Consider the following 19,204-nt stretch of genomic DNA (forward strand, 5'->3'; position numbering starts at 1 on the left):
CCCTCTCCAAGATATTCAGGCGCCTCTGGAAATGTTGGCAACGGTACTAATTGATGACCAGAAAGTCTTTGGAGTTCTGTGGCTACCACAACAACAGCAATGGGACCACAAAGGTAAGGGTGGCCATCCAGCGGGGCACAAACAGGTTTGGCCCTGCTGGACAATGTGGACTCAGTTCTGCTGCTGCAGTAGAACAAATGCAAGCAGTGAAGCCACTTCTGAGGCTGGTATGGAGAACTACACTCCATACCAGTCCTAGGGTTTCCTGCCCACATGGATGTACCCTCAAACATTTAAACATTCTACGTCTAGTGATCATACAGAGATGTATAATTGAGTACCTGAGACTTTGATTCTATTTGATAAAACAAATGACTTTAGAAAATAATGATAACAGGAATAAGACAATCTGCTTCACTTTTCTTTACTAATTACATAAGGTAAAGGTAAAGGTAGTCCCCTGACATTAAGTCCAGTCATGTCTGACTCTGGGGTGTGGTGCTCATCTCCATTTCTAAGCCAAAGAGCCAGCGTTGTCCTCCAAGGTCATGTGGCCGGCATGACTGCATGGAGCGCCGTTACCTTCCCGTCGGAGCGGTACCTATTGATCTACTCACATTTGCATGTTTTCGAACTGCTAGGTTGGCAGAAGCTAGGGCTGACAGCGGAAGCTCACGCCGCTCCCCGGAATCGAACCTGCGACCTTTCGATCAACAAGCTCAGCAGCTCAGTGCTTTAAACCACTGCGCCACCGGGGGCTCTTACTAATTACATATTATATATGAAACAGATAATTTTCCATTTAGCATTCCCTCATGCTGCATAAAGACTAAAAAAACACCACTACTGAAGTCAGAATTAGATTGTTACCTCTCTTGGATCACAAAGCAATGGGAATCAGTTTTACAAAGAGGAATGTTATTTATTAAAATGCAGCAACATTTGAAAACCAGCCAGTTAAAATCATGAAACTGGGTTTTATGGTAGCCTAAATACTGTAAAGGAACCATATCTTGTATCACCTTGGAAGCTAAGCAGGGTCAGCTCTGATTAGTTCTTGTATGAGAGTCTACCAATGAATACCAGGTTCTATAGACCAGTGGTTCTCAACCTGTGGGTCCCCACATGTTTTGGCCTTCAACTCCCAGAAATCCTAACAGCTGGTAAACTGGCTAGGATTTCTGGGAGTTGTAGGCCAAAACACCTGGGGACCCACAGGTTGAGAATCACTGCTATAGACAGTATTTCAGAAGAAGAAACTGGCAAAAACATCTTTGAGCACTTTTTGCATAAGAAAACCATATGGAATTCATGAGGCTGCCGTAAGTCAACAGGTAGATTAAAGGAGCATACACACACTTATCAGCCATGCTCTGTTAAATTGCACAAACAGAGCTAATAAGTCCCATGCATGAATTCCTACCATATTCCCTCCATAGTCTAATTTATCTCAGTTTCTAACTTTAACCTAGCAGAGACACCTGGATGTATGGATAAAGAAATGACGTCTCTACTCCCAATCCACAAAAGATGTCTAAATAAAAAATCATCAAAGCATTTGAAACTTTTGTGCCTTTTCCTTGGAGATGTGATCATCCGAAATGTAGAACATCTCTGTTCATAGTACATGCAATTCCCACTGTAATTCCATGTTTTTATGGCACAAATATGATATGATATTCAGTAGTTGTTACACTTTTTCTGCAGTCTTCTGTGACAATAAATGTTTGGCACCTTATTTACAGGAATTAAAAAACACACACAAAGAATTTGTCACAGATAGAATATTTTGAAGTGAACCATCAAAAGGAAGCGGCCATTTTATCAATTGATGCAGAGAAAGCTTTTGATAATTTAAACTGGGACTTCTTTAAGATGCTGATCCAGGAGATGGACATGGGGATGCAATTTATAAATGCAATTAATGCTATTTATGAGGTACAAAGAGCGAAAATACGGATAAATGGTCAACAATCTGAAGAGTTTATAATCACGAAAGGAACAAGACAAGGCTGCCCGCTATCTCCCTTGATTTTTATTATGGCCTTAGAGCCGTTGATGAGGAAGATAAGAGAAGATACAAATATTAAGGGAGCAAAAATTGGAAAATACGAATATAAGATTAAAGCCTTCGCGGACGACCTGTTAGGAATTGTGGAAGATCCCATAAATAATCTTCAGAATTGGATAAACAAATTGCAAGAATATGGAAAGGTGGCAGGCTTCAAGGTGAATAAAGGGAAAACAAAGATCTTAACAAAAAATGTAAAGAAAGAAAATCAGGAGAAGATCGTATCTATTACAGGAATGGAAATTGTTAAAAAATTAAAATATTTAGGAATCTGGATATCAGCAAAGAATGGTCAATTATTAAAAAATAACTATGAATCGACTTGGAATAAAATACAGAAAGACCTCAAGAATTGGAAAATACTGAAACTATCCTTATTAGGAAGAATTGCATTAATTAAAATGACGGTACTACCGAAGTTATTATTTTTATTTCAAAATATCCCCGTAATTAGAAGTCAAATAATTTTTAAAAACTGGAATAAAGAACTTTTGAAATTTGTATGGGATGGAAAAAGACCTAGAATTAAATATGTGAATTTAATTGATAAAAAAACAAGAGGTGGATTAGGTTTCCCAGACCTAAAAACTTATTTTGACGCAAGCGCTCTCTTGTGGATAAGAGATTGGATGTTATTAGAAAATGAAAAATGTTTGAATTTAGAAGGGCATGATCTACGTGTGGGTTGGCATGCCTACACGTGGTATGAAAGAGAGAAAAAAGAAAAGAATTTTGGAAATCATTTTGTTAGAGCATCTTTGTTGAGAGTGTGGACAAAACATAAAAATTTCTTTTACAATAAAACGCCTCTTTGGGTTTCACCAATGGAGGCACACCAAAGAAGACTATTAGGCTGGAGAGCGTGGCCAACATATAAGGATATTTTAAAAGAGAATACAGGGGAGATTAAGTCTTATGAGCAGTTAAAGGAGAAAAATAAGAATATGACATGGTTACATTATTTACAAATGAAAGAATATGTCAAACAAGATAATAAAATAGGCTTTGCTTGGGAAGGATCGATTTGGGACAAAATTTTAAAGGCAAGGAAAAAAGTTATCTCGCTCATTTACAATACGCTTCTGATGTGGTCAACGGAAACTGAACAAGTTAAACCATGTATGATAAAGTGGGCACAAAATATAAGAAGATCTATTCAGTTTAAGGAGTGGGAACAGATGTGGAACAAGAAACTAAAATATGTATACGCAACTGATTTAAAGGAAAATTGGATAAAAATGTTCCACAGATGGTACACCACGCCTAAGAAATTATCTTTGATAAATAAGAACTCTTCGGACAAATGTTGGAAAGGTTGCCAACAGACAGGTACCTTTTATCATATGTGGTGGACATGTAAAGAAGTAGTGAAATATTGGTCTATGATTCACGAAGAGTCACAAAAAATTCTGAAAAAAATATTTAAGAAGAAACCCGAGTATTACTTATTGGGCTTTACTGATTCTGAAATACAATTACAAGAGAACGAGGATAAACTTTTTACCTATATGACAACGGCAGCGAGAATTGAATTAGCAAAAGTTTGGAAACAAGATAATATACCAACTAAGGATGATTGGTTGGGGAAAATTAGAGAAATAAGGGAGATGGACGAGCTGTCTTTTTATTTGAAAAAAAACACCGGAAACCCGATAAAGAGGACGGATTGGACACTTTTTGTTAAGTACGAGGAAGAAGAGAAAAAGTAAAAAAGAGACAAAGCTTAGTAGAATAACAGAAACAGTTTTGGAAATACAACACCTGACGAAGAGATGGAAGTCAAATCTTTATATATATATATATATATATATATTTATATAGACTTTTGTAGTTTTGTAGTTTTGTATTTTTGTAGTATTTTTTATATTCTCATCCTTTCTTTCCTACTGTCCTATCTTCTTTAAATGTTCTCACTCTTTCGTTGTATTAGATAAATACCTTAATAAAAATTATTTTAAAGAAGAATTTGTCACACAGTTGTTATATGGGACCAAACTATCTTTCCTCAAAGCTGCATTTCTGTTTCACTGATTTCCCATGTTGCTATGCTCACAATGGAAAAGGGTTGAAAAGTGGTTGTAGACACATCTAATTTATTCTGATCCTGAAATTCCAGCTTTAATTGATTTTTCTTTTTTTCCCTGGTGTACACAGTATATAGACTGAAGCAGTGCACTGAAATATTTATCCAGCCTTGTTCACCATACCCTAACACACACCCTATTACAATGCAACACTCACCACTGCAACTTCCCTTCCCATCATCTTAGACAGAATCAGTGCGATATTGCTAGTGTTGAGCTCTGATGTGGGAAATCCCTGTTCAAACACTCACTCAGCTATGAAGGTCACTTGATGGCCTTGAACAATCACCTCCACTCAGCTTAACCAAACTGCTATGATGAGGCTAAAATATCACTTTGAAATCCATTTATCCTGTCCTGCCTTCCAATGTAGCTAACAAATAAATCAACTGAACAGAAATGAAATATTGCAGTTAAGGCTGATGATTAATGTATGCACAGTATTAAAGTTAACAGCTAGACAGAATATTGCCTAAGTACTGAATCCAACATGTAATTTTTCACATATTTTGCACCAAGATCTTAGAGGATATAGAAAGTTAGATACTTTTTTCTTGTTTTCTTGTAAATGGTATTCTTTGTTAAACACCCATAACCCACAGGAGTATGAATGAAGCATGCCAGCCCTCTAGAACAGTGGTTCTCAACTTGTGGGTCCCCAGATATTTTGACCTTCAACTTCCAGAAATCCTAACAGCTGGTAAACTGCTTGGGACTTCTGGGAGTTGTAGGCCAAAACACCTGGGGACCCACAGGTTGAGCACTACTGCTCTAGAACCTGACTCTCTCTCTGACTGTCTCTCTCTTTCTCTCACACACACACTTGATGTATACAAAGGGATCTTGTAGCACTCTTGAGAGAGAAGTTGGTATCATAAGCTTTTGTTGACATGCATCTACTTAATCAGATACACACATTTCTCCGTCTCAAAGGTATTTTAGATTCCTTTGTATACTGATTTAAATTAACGCAGTTAAGTCTTTGAATTCACACACCTGATGTATTTGATTACTAGGGCTGGGCGGTTTCGTTTCGTAATTTCGTAATTCGTTAAAAATTCGTTATTTTTTTTATAACGAAGCGATATTGAACCATTCAGGAGCATCTAAAAAGCGAAACGAATTTTTCAATTCGTTTCGTAATTGCTTCGTATTCGTTTTGTATTCGTTTCGAAATCGTTTCGAAATCGTTTCGTTATTATTTCCGCATGTCTGGGGCAAGTTTTATAGCTGTTGTTTGTTTAATCAGTGAAAAAAAAGTATAAATATCACACCAACAGTCAACAACAGAGGGAGAGGGAAGCTTCAAAAGTTCCCCCTGTCCCATATGGAGGTTTTTTAGCGTATTGCGTGGTCGCGTCCGCCATTAATGAATCGATTCGTATTCGTTTCGTATTGTTTCGTAATTTTACGAAATTTCGTAAATATCGAACTTTTTTAAAGAAAAATTTCGGAATTCTTTTAAATATCGAAACGCAAAAAACCCCAAAAAACGAATCGAGTTTAGAAACAAATTTTTCCGTGGTTGCCCAGCCCTATTGATTACAACTCCGATCATCCTCACAAAATGTGCTAACATATACTGTGACAACATAAAAGTAACAGTCAACCCTGGTGATTGATGGCATGGAATAAGTCATAGTCCAACATGTCTGGAATGCACCATGTTGGAGAAGGCTGTACTAAATTATCCGTTCCTTTGTTTGAAGAACAGAAGGCTCGATTACTTTTGACACCATGACTTGCAGTCCTGTTGGGAGCTACAAAGATCTTATTGGACTGCAATCCCCAGTATTCCTCACTACCAGCTAGGTATACAGCATCTGAAGAGCCACAGTCAATCAAACCTGAACAAGAAACTTAAAAAGAAGACCAGGATTGTACTGCTTTGGCATTGTTATGATCTGCCTAGCCATAAGAAAAGCTGGGAGACAAAGGTTCAGTCAGAAAGAAATTGACTCATATGACAAATGAATGATGGCTTGTGAGTTTAGTGAGCAAGTTCCATTCATTTCAATGAATCTACTCGAAATAGCTGCCAATATTTCCTTGTCAAAAGTATATATATCACCCGTTGCCACCTTTTCAGTCCATTTCATGTTCCTAGGAAAACTGTTTCTTAAGATGTTGATGCCACAACAAGCAAGCAGTGGGCCTGTAAGGCTCTTTTCACACTTTTAGGAGGCAGCTGTGCTTCCTGTGTGACCGCCAGATGTCATCGCTTTCAGAGGGTAAAGAGGCAAGTCTGCCAACCAAATGACCTGAGAACACAACTATCTTGTTTTATTGTCTAAACAAAAAAGGATCTGGCTCTGGATGACAGACCGCCTAGAAACCAGTTGTAAAGCACTCTTTAGGAGATGGAATATAAACCACCACAAATTATCAGCAAAAGATGACCAACCAAACAACATAAACAGAAGGGAGCATTAACTGGATAAATGATGTTGTATCTTTTTATTGGCATAATTACATGTGTTTTTTTTAATTTGGGTTTTATGTGTGTGTTTTCAATCTGTTTTTATGTTGAAAACATAATTTTGATTTTACAGCTGCCTGAATAATGAATGCTGCATTTGGCAAAGCAGCATAGGATCAACTTAGCAGGCCATGGAAAAGTTACTTTTTAGACTACATCTTCCAGAGGCCCAGGCATTTTAGAAACTGCAATCAAAACACTTAACTTTTCCAAGGTCGGTGTAATCTGATAAAACAAATAAATATATGCTTTTAGTTATTACTGGCCTCATTTTTCTTAATTTTTTTCCGTGTCAGGAGCAACTTGAAAAACTGTAAGTCGCTTCTGGTGTGAAAGAATTGGCTGTCTGCAAGAACATTGCTCAGGGCACACTCAGATGTTTTGATGTTTTGCCATCCTTGTGGAAGGTTTCTCTCCTTTCCCCACATGGGGAGCTCATCCCCACTCTTCCTTGATTCGAACCTCCAACCTGTTGGTCTTCAGTTCTGCCAGCACAAGGGTTTAACCCGGTGGTTCTCAACCTTCCTAATGTCGCATCCCCTTAATACAGTTCCTCATGTTATGTTTGTTGCTACTTCATAACTGTAATTTTGCTATTGTTGTGAATCGTAATGTAAATATCTGATATGCAGGATGTATTTTCATTCACTGGACCAAATTAGGTGCAAATACACCCACATTTGCATACTGGTGGGGTTGGGGGGGATTGATTTTGTCATTTGGGAGTTGTAGTTGCTGGGATTTATAGTTTGCCTACAATCAAAGAGCATTCTGAACTCCACCAATGATGGAATTGAACCAAACTTGGCACGCAGAACTCCCAAAGAACTAGAAGGGTTTGGTGGGCATAGACCTTGAGTTTTAGAGTTGTAGTTCACCTACATCCGGAGAACACTGTGGACTCAAACAATGATGGATCTGGACTAAACTTGGCACAAATACTCAATATGCCAAAATATGAACACTGGAGGAGTGTGGGGAAAGTAGACATTGACATTTGGGAGTTGTTGTTGTTGGGGTTTATAGTTCACCTACAATCAAAAAACATTCAGAACCTCACCAATGATATAATTGGGTCCAACTTCCCACACAGAACCCCCCATGACCAACGGAAAATACTGTGTTTTCTGATGGTTTTTGGTGACCCTTCTGACACCCACTAGTGACCCCCCAGGGATTCTGACTCCCAGGTTGAGAAATGCTGGTTTAACCCATTGCATCACTAGGGGCTCCCATTTTTCTTAATGAGGCTGAAGCATACATTGCATGTTTACAACTAAATATATCCAATACAAACATGACTGGATTCACTAAGAATTTTACTTGTGAACCAAGAAGGAGGGAGTAATAAGCCTGTGATGAAAGAAGGACTGCTTAAAATTATACAGGACAAGTATAAGAAGAGGAGTTAAAAATAACTTCAAAAGTAAAGATGTACTTTTTGGACAAATGATTAGCCACACTTCTTTCATTGCAGTTAAAAACATGACTCTAGCCAACAAAAACTACTACACAGCTCCTGTGTATCTTTTTTGTTAAAACTACTTTGCTATCCCTTGGGCTAATTTTATACCCAAAAGGCTGCCCAATTGAATTCAATGAGGCTTACTTCTGAATAGGCATGTGCAGGCATGCAAAGCATGGCCATAGTGTTGTGCACACTTTTATGGGAACTAACCTGTACTGGTGGGGGCTTACTACTGATTAAATGAAAAGCAGAATTGAGTTTCTGAGTTCCACTTAGGAACTCTCTACACTTCAGCATACAGCTATTCCTTCCACTGGACTTCTTCAGACAGTTCCCTACTAGCATCAGGTTTGTTGCTGGTCTGCTGCTTTCCTCTATCAAGGGGGCTGCCTTGTTTTGTTTTCTGGCTGGCATAAATGGAAACTTTTCCTTTCCCCAGAGAGCAGGGCAGGATTACTATTTTGACAGCTGCTGGGGAGCCCCCTCCTCCTGATCCTTAATCACTCTTTGCAACAGGAGCAATGGAGAGAGAGAGAGATGGAAGGAAAAAAAGTGATAAATTGAGGAGGGAGGTGGAACTGAGAAGACTGAACTGTATTATTACATTGTGTTTATATGTGGCTCCGAGTGGCTTGTAAATTCACAAAAACCTCATAGGGCTTTCTTAGGGTGCATCTACACTGTAGAATCAATGCAGTTTGACTCCACTTTTGCTGCCATGGAATCCTGGCACTGTAATTTGGTGAGGCACCAGTACCCTTTGGTAGAGAAGGGAAAAGACTGTGAAAATACAACTCCCATGATTTCTCAGCATTGAGCAACTGCAGTTAAAGCGGTGTCAAATTGTATTAATTTGCAGTGGTTCTCAACCTGTGTTAGGATTTTCAACTCCTGAAAATCCTAACAGCTGGTAAACAGGCTGAGATTTCTGGGAGTTGCAGGCAAAACACCTGGGGTTCCACAGGCTAGGGACCACTGCTCTACAGCAAACGTGCACCCTTCAGTCATGGGATATGCAGGTGTGGTTTTGCCAGTCCCTCCCTCTGTAATGTCAACTTACAGCACCTAGTACTGGGGAATAGTCTTCTATCCAAAAATGCTAACCAGGGCTGACCCTGTTTAGTATCCAAAATCTGATCGGATCTGGACCCTTTGGTCTATACCAGTAGTTCTCAACCTGTGGATCCCCAGGTGTTTTGGCCTACAACTCCCAGAAATCCCAGCCAGTTTACCAGTTGTTATGATTTCTGAGAGTTGAAGGCCAAACATCTGGACCACAGGTTGAGAACCACTGCACTATACTATAGACCAGGCATGGGCAAACTTTGGCCCTCCAGATGTTTTGGACTTCAACTCCCACAATTCCTAACAGCTGCTAGGGGGTGGGGTTTAATGGCACCTTTACATTCAGCAAAAGCTTTCTGGGATTTCCCGTGTGCTTCAGACAGTAATAAGCAGATATCCCAAGCATGGGCAAACTTCTGCCCCTCCAGGTGTTTTGGACTTCAACTCCCACAATTCCTAACTGCCTACTGACAGTAATAATAATCTATATAAATAAAAATGTAATGTTCATTTGTAGGATTAACAGAACTCAAAAACCACTGGATGAATTTGGACACAAGACACCTATCAGGCCAATAAGTGACCATAACTCATAAAAGCACTGAAAAACACAGCTGAAGACACTTAAAAAGCCAAAAAACAAAAAATACATTACAACGCATGCGCAAAACCACATATATACACATATACACAAATAAATATATACACAAAACATGTATACACAGACTGGGCCACAGCAACACATGGCAAGGCACAGCTAGTAATAATAATAATAATAATAATAATAATAATAATAATAACTACTTTATTTTTGTACCCCGCCTTCATTTCCCTGAAGGGACACTTACAAATGGCAGAAAGTGCTTAAAAACCCACATAAAATAAAATAAACACACAGTACAATACAATGCAATACAAGAAAAACCAGTAGTATATAAAACAACAATTTAAACTCAAAATGACACCTAATAACCTGTAGTGTCAACTGTCATAAAAACATGATCAACTGTAAACAAGAAGAAGAGAAAGGGATAGTGCAAGTAGTAGCTAAGGAACAAGGTCATGGGATGAAAGTGCTGTGCTGTATCATAATTGTGGACCATTGGTCTAGACCGTTTCAAAGATTGTCTAAACATCCAAGTCTCTTCAACTCCCTCTGGAAGGAGGACAGGGTGGGGGCCTGCCTGCCTGTCTGACAAACAACTGAAAGGACAAAACATGTGTTAGAAAAGAACTAAAGCTCCCAGAACTTTGCTTCCCAAACTGACATCCCATCCAAGTGTCTGCTATAGACACACAAAACACACTCACCACCACCATAAAGTGTTCTATGAAGACCCTGAACTCATTCAATAAAAAGGGGTGGGGGCTAATGCAAGCATAGGCAAACTTCGGCCCTCTGAGTGTTTTGGACTTCCATAATTCCTACCAGTCAGTAAATAGGCTGTTAGGAATTGTGAGAGTTGAAGTCCAAAACACCTGGGCTACCTGCCTATTACTGTCAGAAGCACACAGAGGAAATTGGGTTCTTGTAGGTCTTTCGGGCTGTTCTAGAAGCATTCTCTCCTGATGTTTCACCTGCATCTGTGGCAAGCATCCTCAGACGTTGTGAGGTCTGTTGGAAACTAGGAACATTGGGTTTATATAATTTTCCTAGTTTCCAACAATCCTCACAACCTCTGAGGATGCTTGTCACAGATGCAGGTGAAACGTCAGGGGAGAATGTTTCTAGAACATGGCCATACAGCCCAAAAGACCTACGACAACCCAGTGATTCTGGCCATGAAAGCCTTCAACAATACACAGGGGAAATCCAGGGTAGCTTCTGCTGAATGTAAAGGTGTCATTAGACCCCCACCCCCTTTTTATTTGGTGAGCTCTGGGTCTTCATAGAACACTTTATGGTGGTGGTGGGTATGTTTGTGGGTCTATAGCAGGCATGGGCAAGCTTGGGCCCTCCGGGTGTTTTGGACTTCAACTCCCACAATTCCTACCAGTCAGTAGGTTGTTAGGAATTATGCAAGTTGAAGTCCAAAACACCTGAAGGGCCGAAGTTTGCCCATGCCTGGGCTACCTAACTATTACTGTCAGAAGTACACAGGGGAAATCCAGGGAAGCTTCTGTTGAATGTAAAGGTGCCATTAGACCCCACCCCACCCCCTTTTAGGTGCCACTAGACCCCACCCCCTTTCAGGGGCCATTAGACCCCACCCCCTTTTAGGGGCCATTAGACCCCACCCCCTTATAGGTGCCATTTTTGCAGGGTCTTCATAGAACAATTTATGGTGGTGGTGGTGTGTGGGTCTATAGCACGCATGGGCAAACTTGGGCCCTCCGGGTGTTTTGGACTTCAACTCCTACAATTCCTAACAGCCTACCGGCTGTTAGGAATTGTGGGAGTTGAAATCCAAAACACCCGGAGGGCCCAAGTTTGCCCATGCCTGAGATAGCCACTCTGAAGAAAGTAAAATAATAATAATATAAGAATAAGAAGAATAACAATAACAATTGTCAGTTGGGAGTTAACCGAGATCCATTCACGCCTCTTCCACACAGCTGAATAAAATCCCACATTATCTGCTTTGAACTGGGATATAAGGCAGTGTGGACTCAGATGACCGAGTTCAAAGCAGATACTGTGAGTTATAGGGCTGGGTGGAAGGGCCCCTAGTTGTCTCCAACCCAGGGCGTCTCGGCACCCTGCACGCGCTCAGAGGCACTCCCGGCCTCGATGGGAGACTTCCCCTGGACGGCCTTACCTTCTGGTCGACGATGGAGCAGGCCATTTCCCGGACGTGGGCCAGGCTGAACTCCCCCGAAGAGTCCTGGAACAAGAGCACGGGCTCCCGGCTGAGGCCGATCTGGAGGTGGAAAGAGATGCCGCCGCCGCCGCCACCGCCTCCTCCTCCTCCGATGCTGCCGCCTGAGCCCGGCGGAGAGGGGCTGGGCGGCCGGATGACCGGCGGGGCGCTCATGGACAACTTCCCTCCGCCCCGGGAATCGGAGAAAGAGAGAGAAAGAGGGAGAGAAAGAGGGGCAGAGTGAGGAGGAGCCGGCCCGCAGCAAAGTTAGTTGTCCGCCGAGGCCGAGCTCCCCTCCAAGGGTCCTCGTTGTCTGTGGGAATGTGCGGGGAGAGAGGAAGCGGAGAAGGAAGGCCGCCTCCAGGCGTGGAGGAGGAGGAGGAGGAGAAGCGAGGCAGGCAGGCCGCCTCGGCTGCAGCGGATGAGGGAGGACGGGCTGGCTCTCTGGCTGAGAGAAGCCGAGCGAGGCAGAGGAAGGGCGTGAAAGCCTCTCCCAGAGCAGCAGCAGCAGCAACAGGAGCCTCTCCGGCGCCCAAGGAGGGCGGGGCGACAGCAGCGGAGGCCCGGCTCCCCTGGGGCGGCCCCGTCTGCACTGACCGCTTCAGGCTGCGGAGGCGGCCGGGCTACGAGGGAGCCCTTCTCAGAGGCAGCACTGCTCTGCCGGGTGTGCGGCATCCCTACTGGGTGCCCTATGAGAGTCGCTTTCTTCAACATCGGCTTGGAAGGGGCCCGAGGAAAGGAGGAACTGCCCAGCCCTTGCTCGGACCCAGCTTTGGTGCCACTCTGTCAGGGCAGGGCTCGCTGCTGAACTATAAAAGGCCCAGGTGGGGATGCCACACCTGTTGGCACTTCTGCTTGCCAAAGGGAGAGACTCAAAAGCCCTCACAAAAAGGAAGAGAGGGGTTGGGAAGCCTCACTCCTCCTAGCCCCTCTCCCCCCCGCCCAAAAAAGCCCTCAAAAGTGAGAATATAAAGGCTATCGAAAGCTTTCATGGTCGGAATCACTGGGTTGCTTAGAGACAACAACTTAAACAAGAGCCAATAATAATAGCAACAATAATAATAATAATAATAATAATAATAATAATAATAGCCAAATTGACAAAGAAAAAACATGGCTGTGGCTCACAAATGGAACTCTGAAAAGGAGACAGAGGGCCTGATTCTGGCAGCCCAAGAACAAGCTATTCGAACCAATGCCATCAAAGCCAGAATTGAAAAGTCGACAACAGATCCTAAATGTAGACTCTGCAAGGAAGCAGATGAAACAATGGATCACATCCTCAGCTGCTGCAAGAAGATCACGCAGACAGACTACAAGCAGAGGCATAACACCATTGCTCAGATGATTCATCAAAGTACCCCGGACAGATAGCCATCCAGCCTCTGTTTAAAAGCCTCCAAAGATGGCACTTCCACTACACTCCAGGGCAGAGAGTCCCATTTGTGCCACAAATACCATCTGCCTGCAACAAAGAACTGGAGGGATCACAATCCAGAGTTACAGAGAATGAACACGCCAAACTCCTCTGGGACTTCCGGATTCAGACAGACAGAGTTTTGGAGCATAATACTCCTGACCTCACAATCAAAAACAAAGTATGGATCGTCAATGTTGCAATCCCAGGTGACAGCAGGATTGCAGAGAAACAACTGGAAAAGCTGACACAATATGAGGATTTAATGATCAAACTGCAAAGACCCTGGCACAAGTCAGTAAAGGTGGCCCCAGTGGTGATCGGCACACTGGGTGCAGTGCCTAAAGACTTTGGCCTGCACTTAAACACAATTGGCGTTGACAAAATTACCATCTACCAGTTGCAAAAGGCCATCTTACTGGGTTCTGCACGCATTATTCACAGATACATCACACAGTCCTAGACACTTGGGAAGTGTCCAATGTGTGTTCCAATTCAACAGCCAACAGTGTCTGCTGTGGACTCATCTTGTTGTGTTTCAAATAATAATAATAATAATATACCCCGCCACCATCTCTCTGAAGGGACTTGGGGCAGCTAACATGAGGTCAAGCTCAGACAAATTACAATAAAGCAAAATACATATAAACAAAACAATAACATCAAATAAAATACTTAATAATAACATAGTAATGAAATTTTAAAAATCATAATAAAAAATGATAAAATGGTAATAGAATTAGACAAAAAGAGTGGCAGCTAATAAAGCCAATGGGATTTTGGCCTGCATAAATAGGAGTATAGTGTCTAGTTCAGGCATGGGCAAACTTCGGCCCTCCAGGTGTTTTGGACTTCAACTCCCACAGCCTGTTAGGAATTGTGGGAGTTGAAGTCCAAAACACCTGGAGGGTCAGTTTGCCCATGCCTGGTCTGGATCCAGAGAAGTCATACTACCCCTTATTCTGCCTTGGTCAGACCACACCTGGAATGCTGTATCCAATTCTGGGCACCACAATTGAAGGGAGATGTTCACAAGCTGGAATGTATCCAGAGGAAGATGACTAAAATGATCAAGGATCTGGAGAACAAGCCCTATGAGGAGAGGCTTAAGGAGCTGGGCATGTTTAGCCTACAGAAGAGAAGGCTGAAAGGAGACATGATGAGGGCCATGTGAGGGGAAGTCATAGGGAGAAGCAAACAAGCTTGTTTTCTGCTTGTGCCCTGGAGACTAGGACACAGAACTACAGGAAAGGAGATTCCACCTGAATACGAGGAAGAACTTCCCAAGCCTGAAAGTTGTTCAGCAGTGGAACTCTCTGCCATGGAGTGTAGTGGAAGTGCCATCTTTGGAGGCTTTTAAACAGAGGCTGGATAGCTATCTGTCGGGGGTACTTTGAATGCAATTTTCCTGCTTCTTGGCAGGTGGTTGGACTGGATGGCCTACGAGGTCTCTTCCAACTCAATGATTCCATCATTGTGGGCTGTATGGCCATATTCCAGAAGCATTATCTCCTCCCATTTCACCCACATCTATGACAGGCGTCCTCAGAGGTTGAGGGGTCTGTTGGAATGTAGTCAAGTGGGGTTTATATATCTTTGAAATGTCCAGGGTGGAAGAAAAAATCTCTTGTCTGCCTGAGACAGGTGTGAATGTTGAAATTAGTCAGATTGATTGGCATTGAATAGCCTTGCAGCTTCAAAGCCTGGCTGCTTCCTGCCTGGGAGACTTCTTTGTTTTGAGGTGATTAGCTGGCCCTGATTGTTTCCTATCTTGAATTCCCTTGTTTTTTGGAGTATGCTCTTCATTTACTGCCCTGATTTTAAAGTTTTTTAAATACTGGTATCCAGATTTTGTTCATTTTCATGTTTTTTTTCTCCTTTCCATTCCACAGATATCATCACAAGTGTGGCTGGTGAGAATGAGGGGGGGGGGCTTTCTCTGCGATCGCTCCCCATCTCTGGAACTCCTTTCCCAAAGAAATAAAAATGATACCTACCCTCCTCTCCTTTAAAGGGCTCTTGAAAACGCACTTGTGCACTTTGATGTATGGAGAGGAGGAGGATTAGGGCATTTCAGTTCCACAGGAATGCTGGCTAACCTATTTGTATCCCACTGCTGCTATGGTACATGAGAAGAACAACCTTGATAGTCATTTTAATGTTTTTAGTTGTATTTTCTAGGCTTTATTTTTCAATGGTTAATTTATGTCATTAGTATAATTAGGTTTATTCAGTTATTCGTATTTGCCCCTCGTTTTGATGTTAATTTCCTTTTTGTCACAATTTTATGGTTATTATTTTTGTATTATCCTCTTTATTTTATTTGTATTTGAGTTCAAGCATTGAATGTTTACCTTTGTTGTTTGTAAACTGTCCTGAGTCCCCTTGGGGAGAGAGGGTGCTCTATAAATAAACTTTCATTATTATTATTATTATTATTATTATCATTATTATATAAACCTTACTTGCCTAGTTTCCAACAGACCTCACAACCTCTGAGGATGCCTGCCAAAGATGTGTTGCTTATTCTTAATACCCCCTCCCCTCAAAAAGAGGGAAGAAGTTGACATTAATTTCTTCTATCTACCTCCCCTCAATAAAGAGAGAGGAAATTAGCAGCCCTCTCTTCTCCTAGCCCCCCCCCCGCCCCACCCCAAGAGAGAGGAAATTGGTAACTTATTCCTCCTGTCAAAAGCCATCAAAAAGGGAAACCTTCCTGTGAGTTTTAAATGGCATTTTAGCATATCTACTGTATTTCAGTTTTGTTTTTACCACACTGCTCCTTGTTAATTTCTTTTTAACTTTCGTATTGCACCTTTTAAACTTGCCTGATGTGGAATCTGAGCCACCTTGAGTCCCCACAGGGAGAAAGTCAGGATATAAATCAAGATAATAAATAAATATTTATTATCTTGAACAACATTCAAAAAACAGGGGAATTCCAGACAAGAAACAATCAGGGCCAGCTAATCACCTCCCAACAAAGGATTCCCCCAGGCAGGAAGCAGCCAGGCTTTGAATCTGCAAGGCTATTCAATGCTAATCAAGGTGGCCAATTACAACATTCATTCTTGCTTCAAGCAGACAAGAATTCTTTCTCCCGCCCTGGACATTCCACGGATATATAAACCTCACTTGCCTAGTTTCCAACAGACCTCTCAACCTCTGAGGATGCCTGCCATAAATGTGGGTGAAACGTCAGGAGAGAATGCTTCAGGAACATGGCTATACAGCTCGGAAAACTCATAGCAACCCAGTGATTCCAGCCATGAAAGCCTTCAACAACAACAATAAATAAATAAATTCTTCTTAATTCCTGCTGCCCTCCCAAATTCCTCAAAAAGGGGAAGGAAATTGGCAACCTTAATTCTTCCTAACATCTCCCAGACCACTTTGTACAAAACTTCTTGCCATATAGGAAGCCCCTCCCTCAAAAAAGCAATCAAAAATGGAAAGGAAATCAGCAGCACTTGTTCTTCCTACTCCCTCTCTCTCCAAAAAAAGGAAATAGGTCACTTCTTCCTCCACCACCCTTCCCAAAAGCCATCAAAAGGGGCGAGGAGGAAATTGGCAACCTTCTTTCTTCCTAACTCCCCCCCTCCCAAAAAAAAGCCCTCAAAAAGAGGCGGAAATAGCCAACCTGTGTTCTGCCTAACTCCCCCCCTTTCCCAACTTCATACCAAACTTCCCTCTTGCCATCTAGTTAATTTGTTTTAGCACATTCCAATCCATGTAACCCTTTTGCTCCCAAGTCCACCTTTCCATAAAGTCCAACTTAACACCTCCCTTTCCAACCCTGACAAGTCTCGCATAAAGAAAAGGGAGACAATCTCCCTCCCCCTCCCCCTTCCCTTGAAGCCCTCCAGATACCTTCAAAGCAGCCTTCATCCCAGCTGTTCTTACTGGTTTGTGCACTGCTGCTGTTCACATTGAAGAAATACTGAATCCTTCCTACTTCTGGGCTGGCTTAGGACTTACACGTGAGTAGGAGCTTCCTTCCACCTGCCAGCCCACTCTTTCTAGATCTCCCCCATCCCAGTTTACATACACACACACACACACACACACAAAGAGCCAGTCACATGCTGACAGGAGAGGGAGGCAGCTGTCACCACATAAAACGGGGGGTTCTGTTCAGCTGACTGCTGTGTCCTTCATCTCAGCTGTTCCTCCTCCCCAATCTGATTTAGTGGAGAATAATAAGAAAGAATCCCACCCACCACCTGTCATTTTTTTTCTATTTACCAAACACACAAAAACATCCTATCTAGTGAATGTCATTTTCTAACCAGAAGCTCTTTATGTTTAATGCAGGAAGGAGGAGTTTGTCTTTCCAGCAACAGAACAAGTGCATGTTTCAGCTCTTGTTCAAATGAAAGCTTTAATAAAGCAGGATGGGCCTCTTTTCATTTCCTTGGCATCCTTTTTATACCAAGGATCTTGGGGTGGCATCTCTAGAGTGTATCTTGTATGACAAATTAGGCAACACAAAAATGCTGTGCAAAAGACTGGGAATTTGAACTTAATAGAAATTTAAGAGCCGCCATGGTGTAATGCAGAGCTTTCCAAACCATATGTCATGACACGTTAGTGTGTTGGTTGCACTGTGCAGATGTGTCACATAAACATAACGAGAAATGACAAAATCTTGAAAATGTGTGTTATTATCTTACTTTTTTCTGAAATATAAATGAAAAGTTTTCATGACATTATGTTATTACAGTTTATGGAAGAAGAGGAGGAGGAGGAGGAGGAGGCGGAGGCAGCCAGGATCGAAAAATCAGCCGATGACCCAAAATGCAGATTGTGCAAGGAAGCTGATGAAACCATTGATCATATCCTCAGCTGCTGCAAGAAAATTGCACAGACAGACTACAAACAGGGGCACAACCATGTGGCCCAAATGATTCATTGGAACTTATGTCACAAGTACCACCTGCCTGTAGTAAAGAACTGGTGGGATCATAAACCTGCAAAAGTCATGGAAAATGAACATGCAAAAATATTGTGGGACTTTTGAATCCAAACTGACAAAGTTTTGGAATACAATACACCAGATATCATGATTGTGGAAAAGAAAAAAGTTTGGATTATACCAAGACCTCAAAATTGAACTGCAAAGACTCTGACATAAACCAGTACAGGTGGTCTCAGTGGTAATCAGCACACTGGGTGTCATGCCAAAAGATCTCAGCCAGCATTTGGAAACAATGAACATTGACAAATCACAATCTCAACTGTAAAAGGCCACCTTACTTGGATCTGCACACATCATTCGAAAATATATCAAACAGTCCTAAATGCTTGGGAAGTGTTCTACTTGTGATTTTGTGATATGAAATCTAGCATATATATCTTGATTGCTATGTCATACTGTGTTTTTGTGTCAGTAAAATCATTATTGTTGTTGTTATTATAGGAGATGGAGGGACTGAATCTTGCAGCCCAAGAAAAAGCCATTAGAACCAATGCTATCAAAGCCAGAATTGAAAAGTTGATGGCAGATCCCAAGTGTAGACTCTGCAAGGAAGCAGATGAAACGATCAATCACATCCTCAGCTGCTGCAAAAAGATCGCGCAGACAGACTACAAGGAGAGGCATAATAATATTGCTCAGATGATCCTTTGGAACTTGTGCCACAAATACCATCTGCCTGTGACAAAGAACTGGGATCACAAACCTGAAAAAGTTATGGAAAATGAACACGTCAAACTACTCTGGGACTTCTGAATTCAGACTGACAGAGTTTTGGAGCAAAATACTCCTGACCTCATGATCATGGAGGAAAAAAACAAGTATGGATCGTCGATGTTGCAAT

The 19,204-nt window shown here is 41.9% G+C and overlaps 1 protein-coding gene across 2 annotated transcripts in view; it reads right to left on the bottom strand.

Moving 5' to 3' along the window:
* The window catches only part of PRKD1 (protein kinase D1), a 143,253-nt gene extending 125,834 nt beyond the window's left edge, over window positions 1–17,419 (bottom strand). Inside the window, exons 1-2 of one of the 2 annotated variants that reach the window (XM_060759728.2) lie at window positions 17,256–17,419; window positions 11,927–12,148 (exon numbers count right to left, since the gene is read on the bottom strand). In XM_060759728.2, coding sequence (XP_060615711.2) covers window positions 11,927–12,148; window positions 17,256–17,273 — 240 coding nt within the window. In that variant the 5' untranslated portion in view covers window positions 17,274–17,419. Of the gene's footprint in view, window positions 1–11,926; window positions 12,501–17,255 lie in introns of those variants that run through there. The other variant, XM_067462864.1, reaches the window with a different exon arrangement.
* Between the last annotated feature and the right edge of the window lie 1,785 nt (window positions 17,420–19,204).

Source organism: Anolis sagrei, chromosome 1 (genome assembly GCF_037176765.1).
Source record: "Anolis sagrei isolate rAnoSag1 chromosome 1, rAnoSag1.mat, whole genome shotgun sequence".
NCBI lineage: Eukaryota > Metazoa > Chordata > Lepidosauria > Squamata > Dactyloidae > Anolis > Anolis sagrei.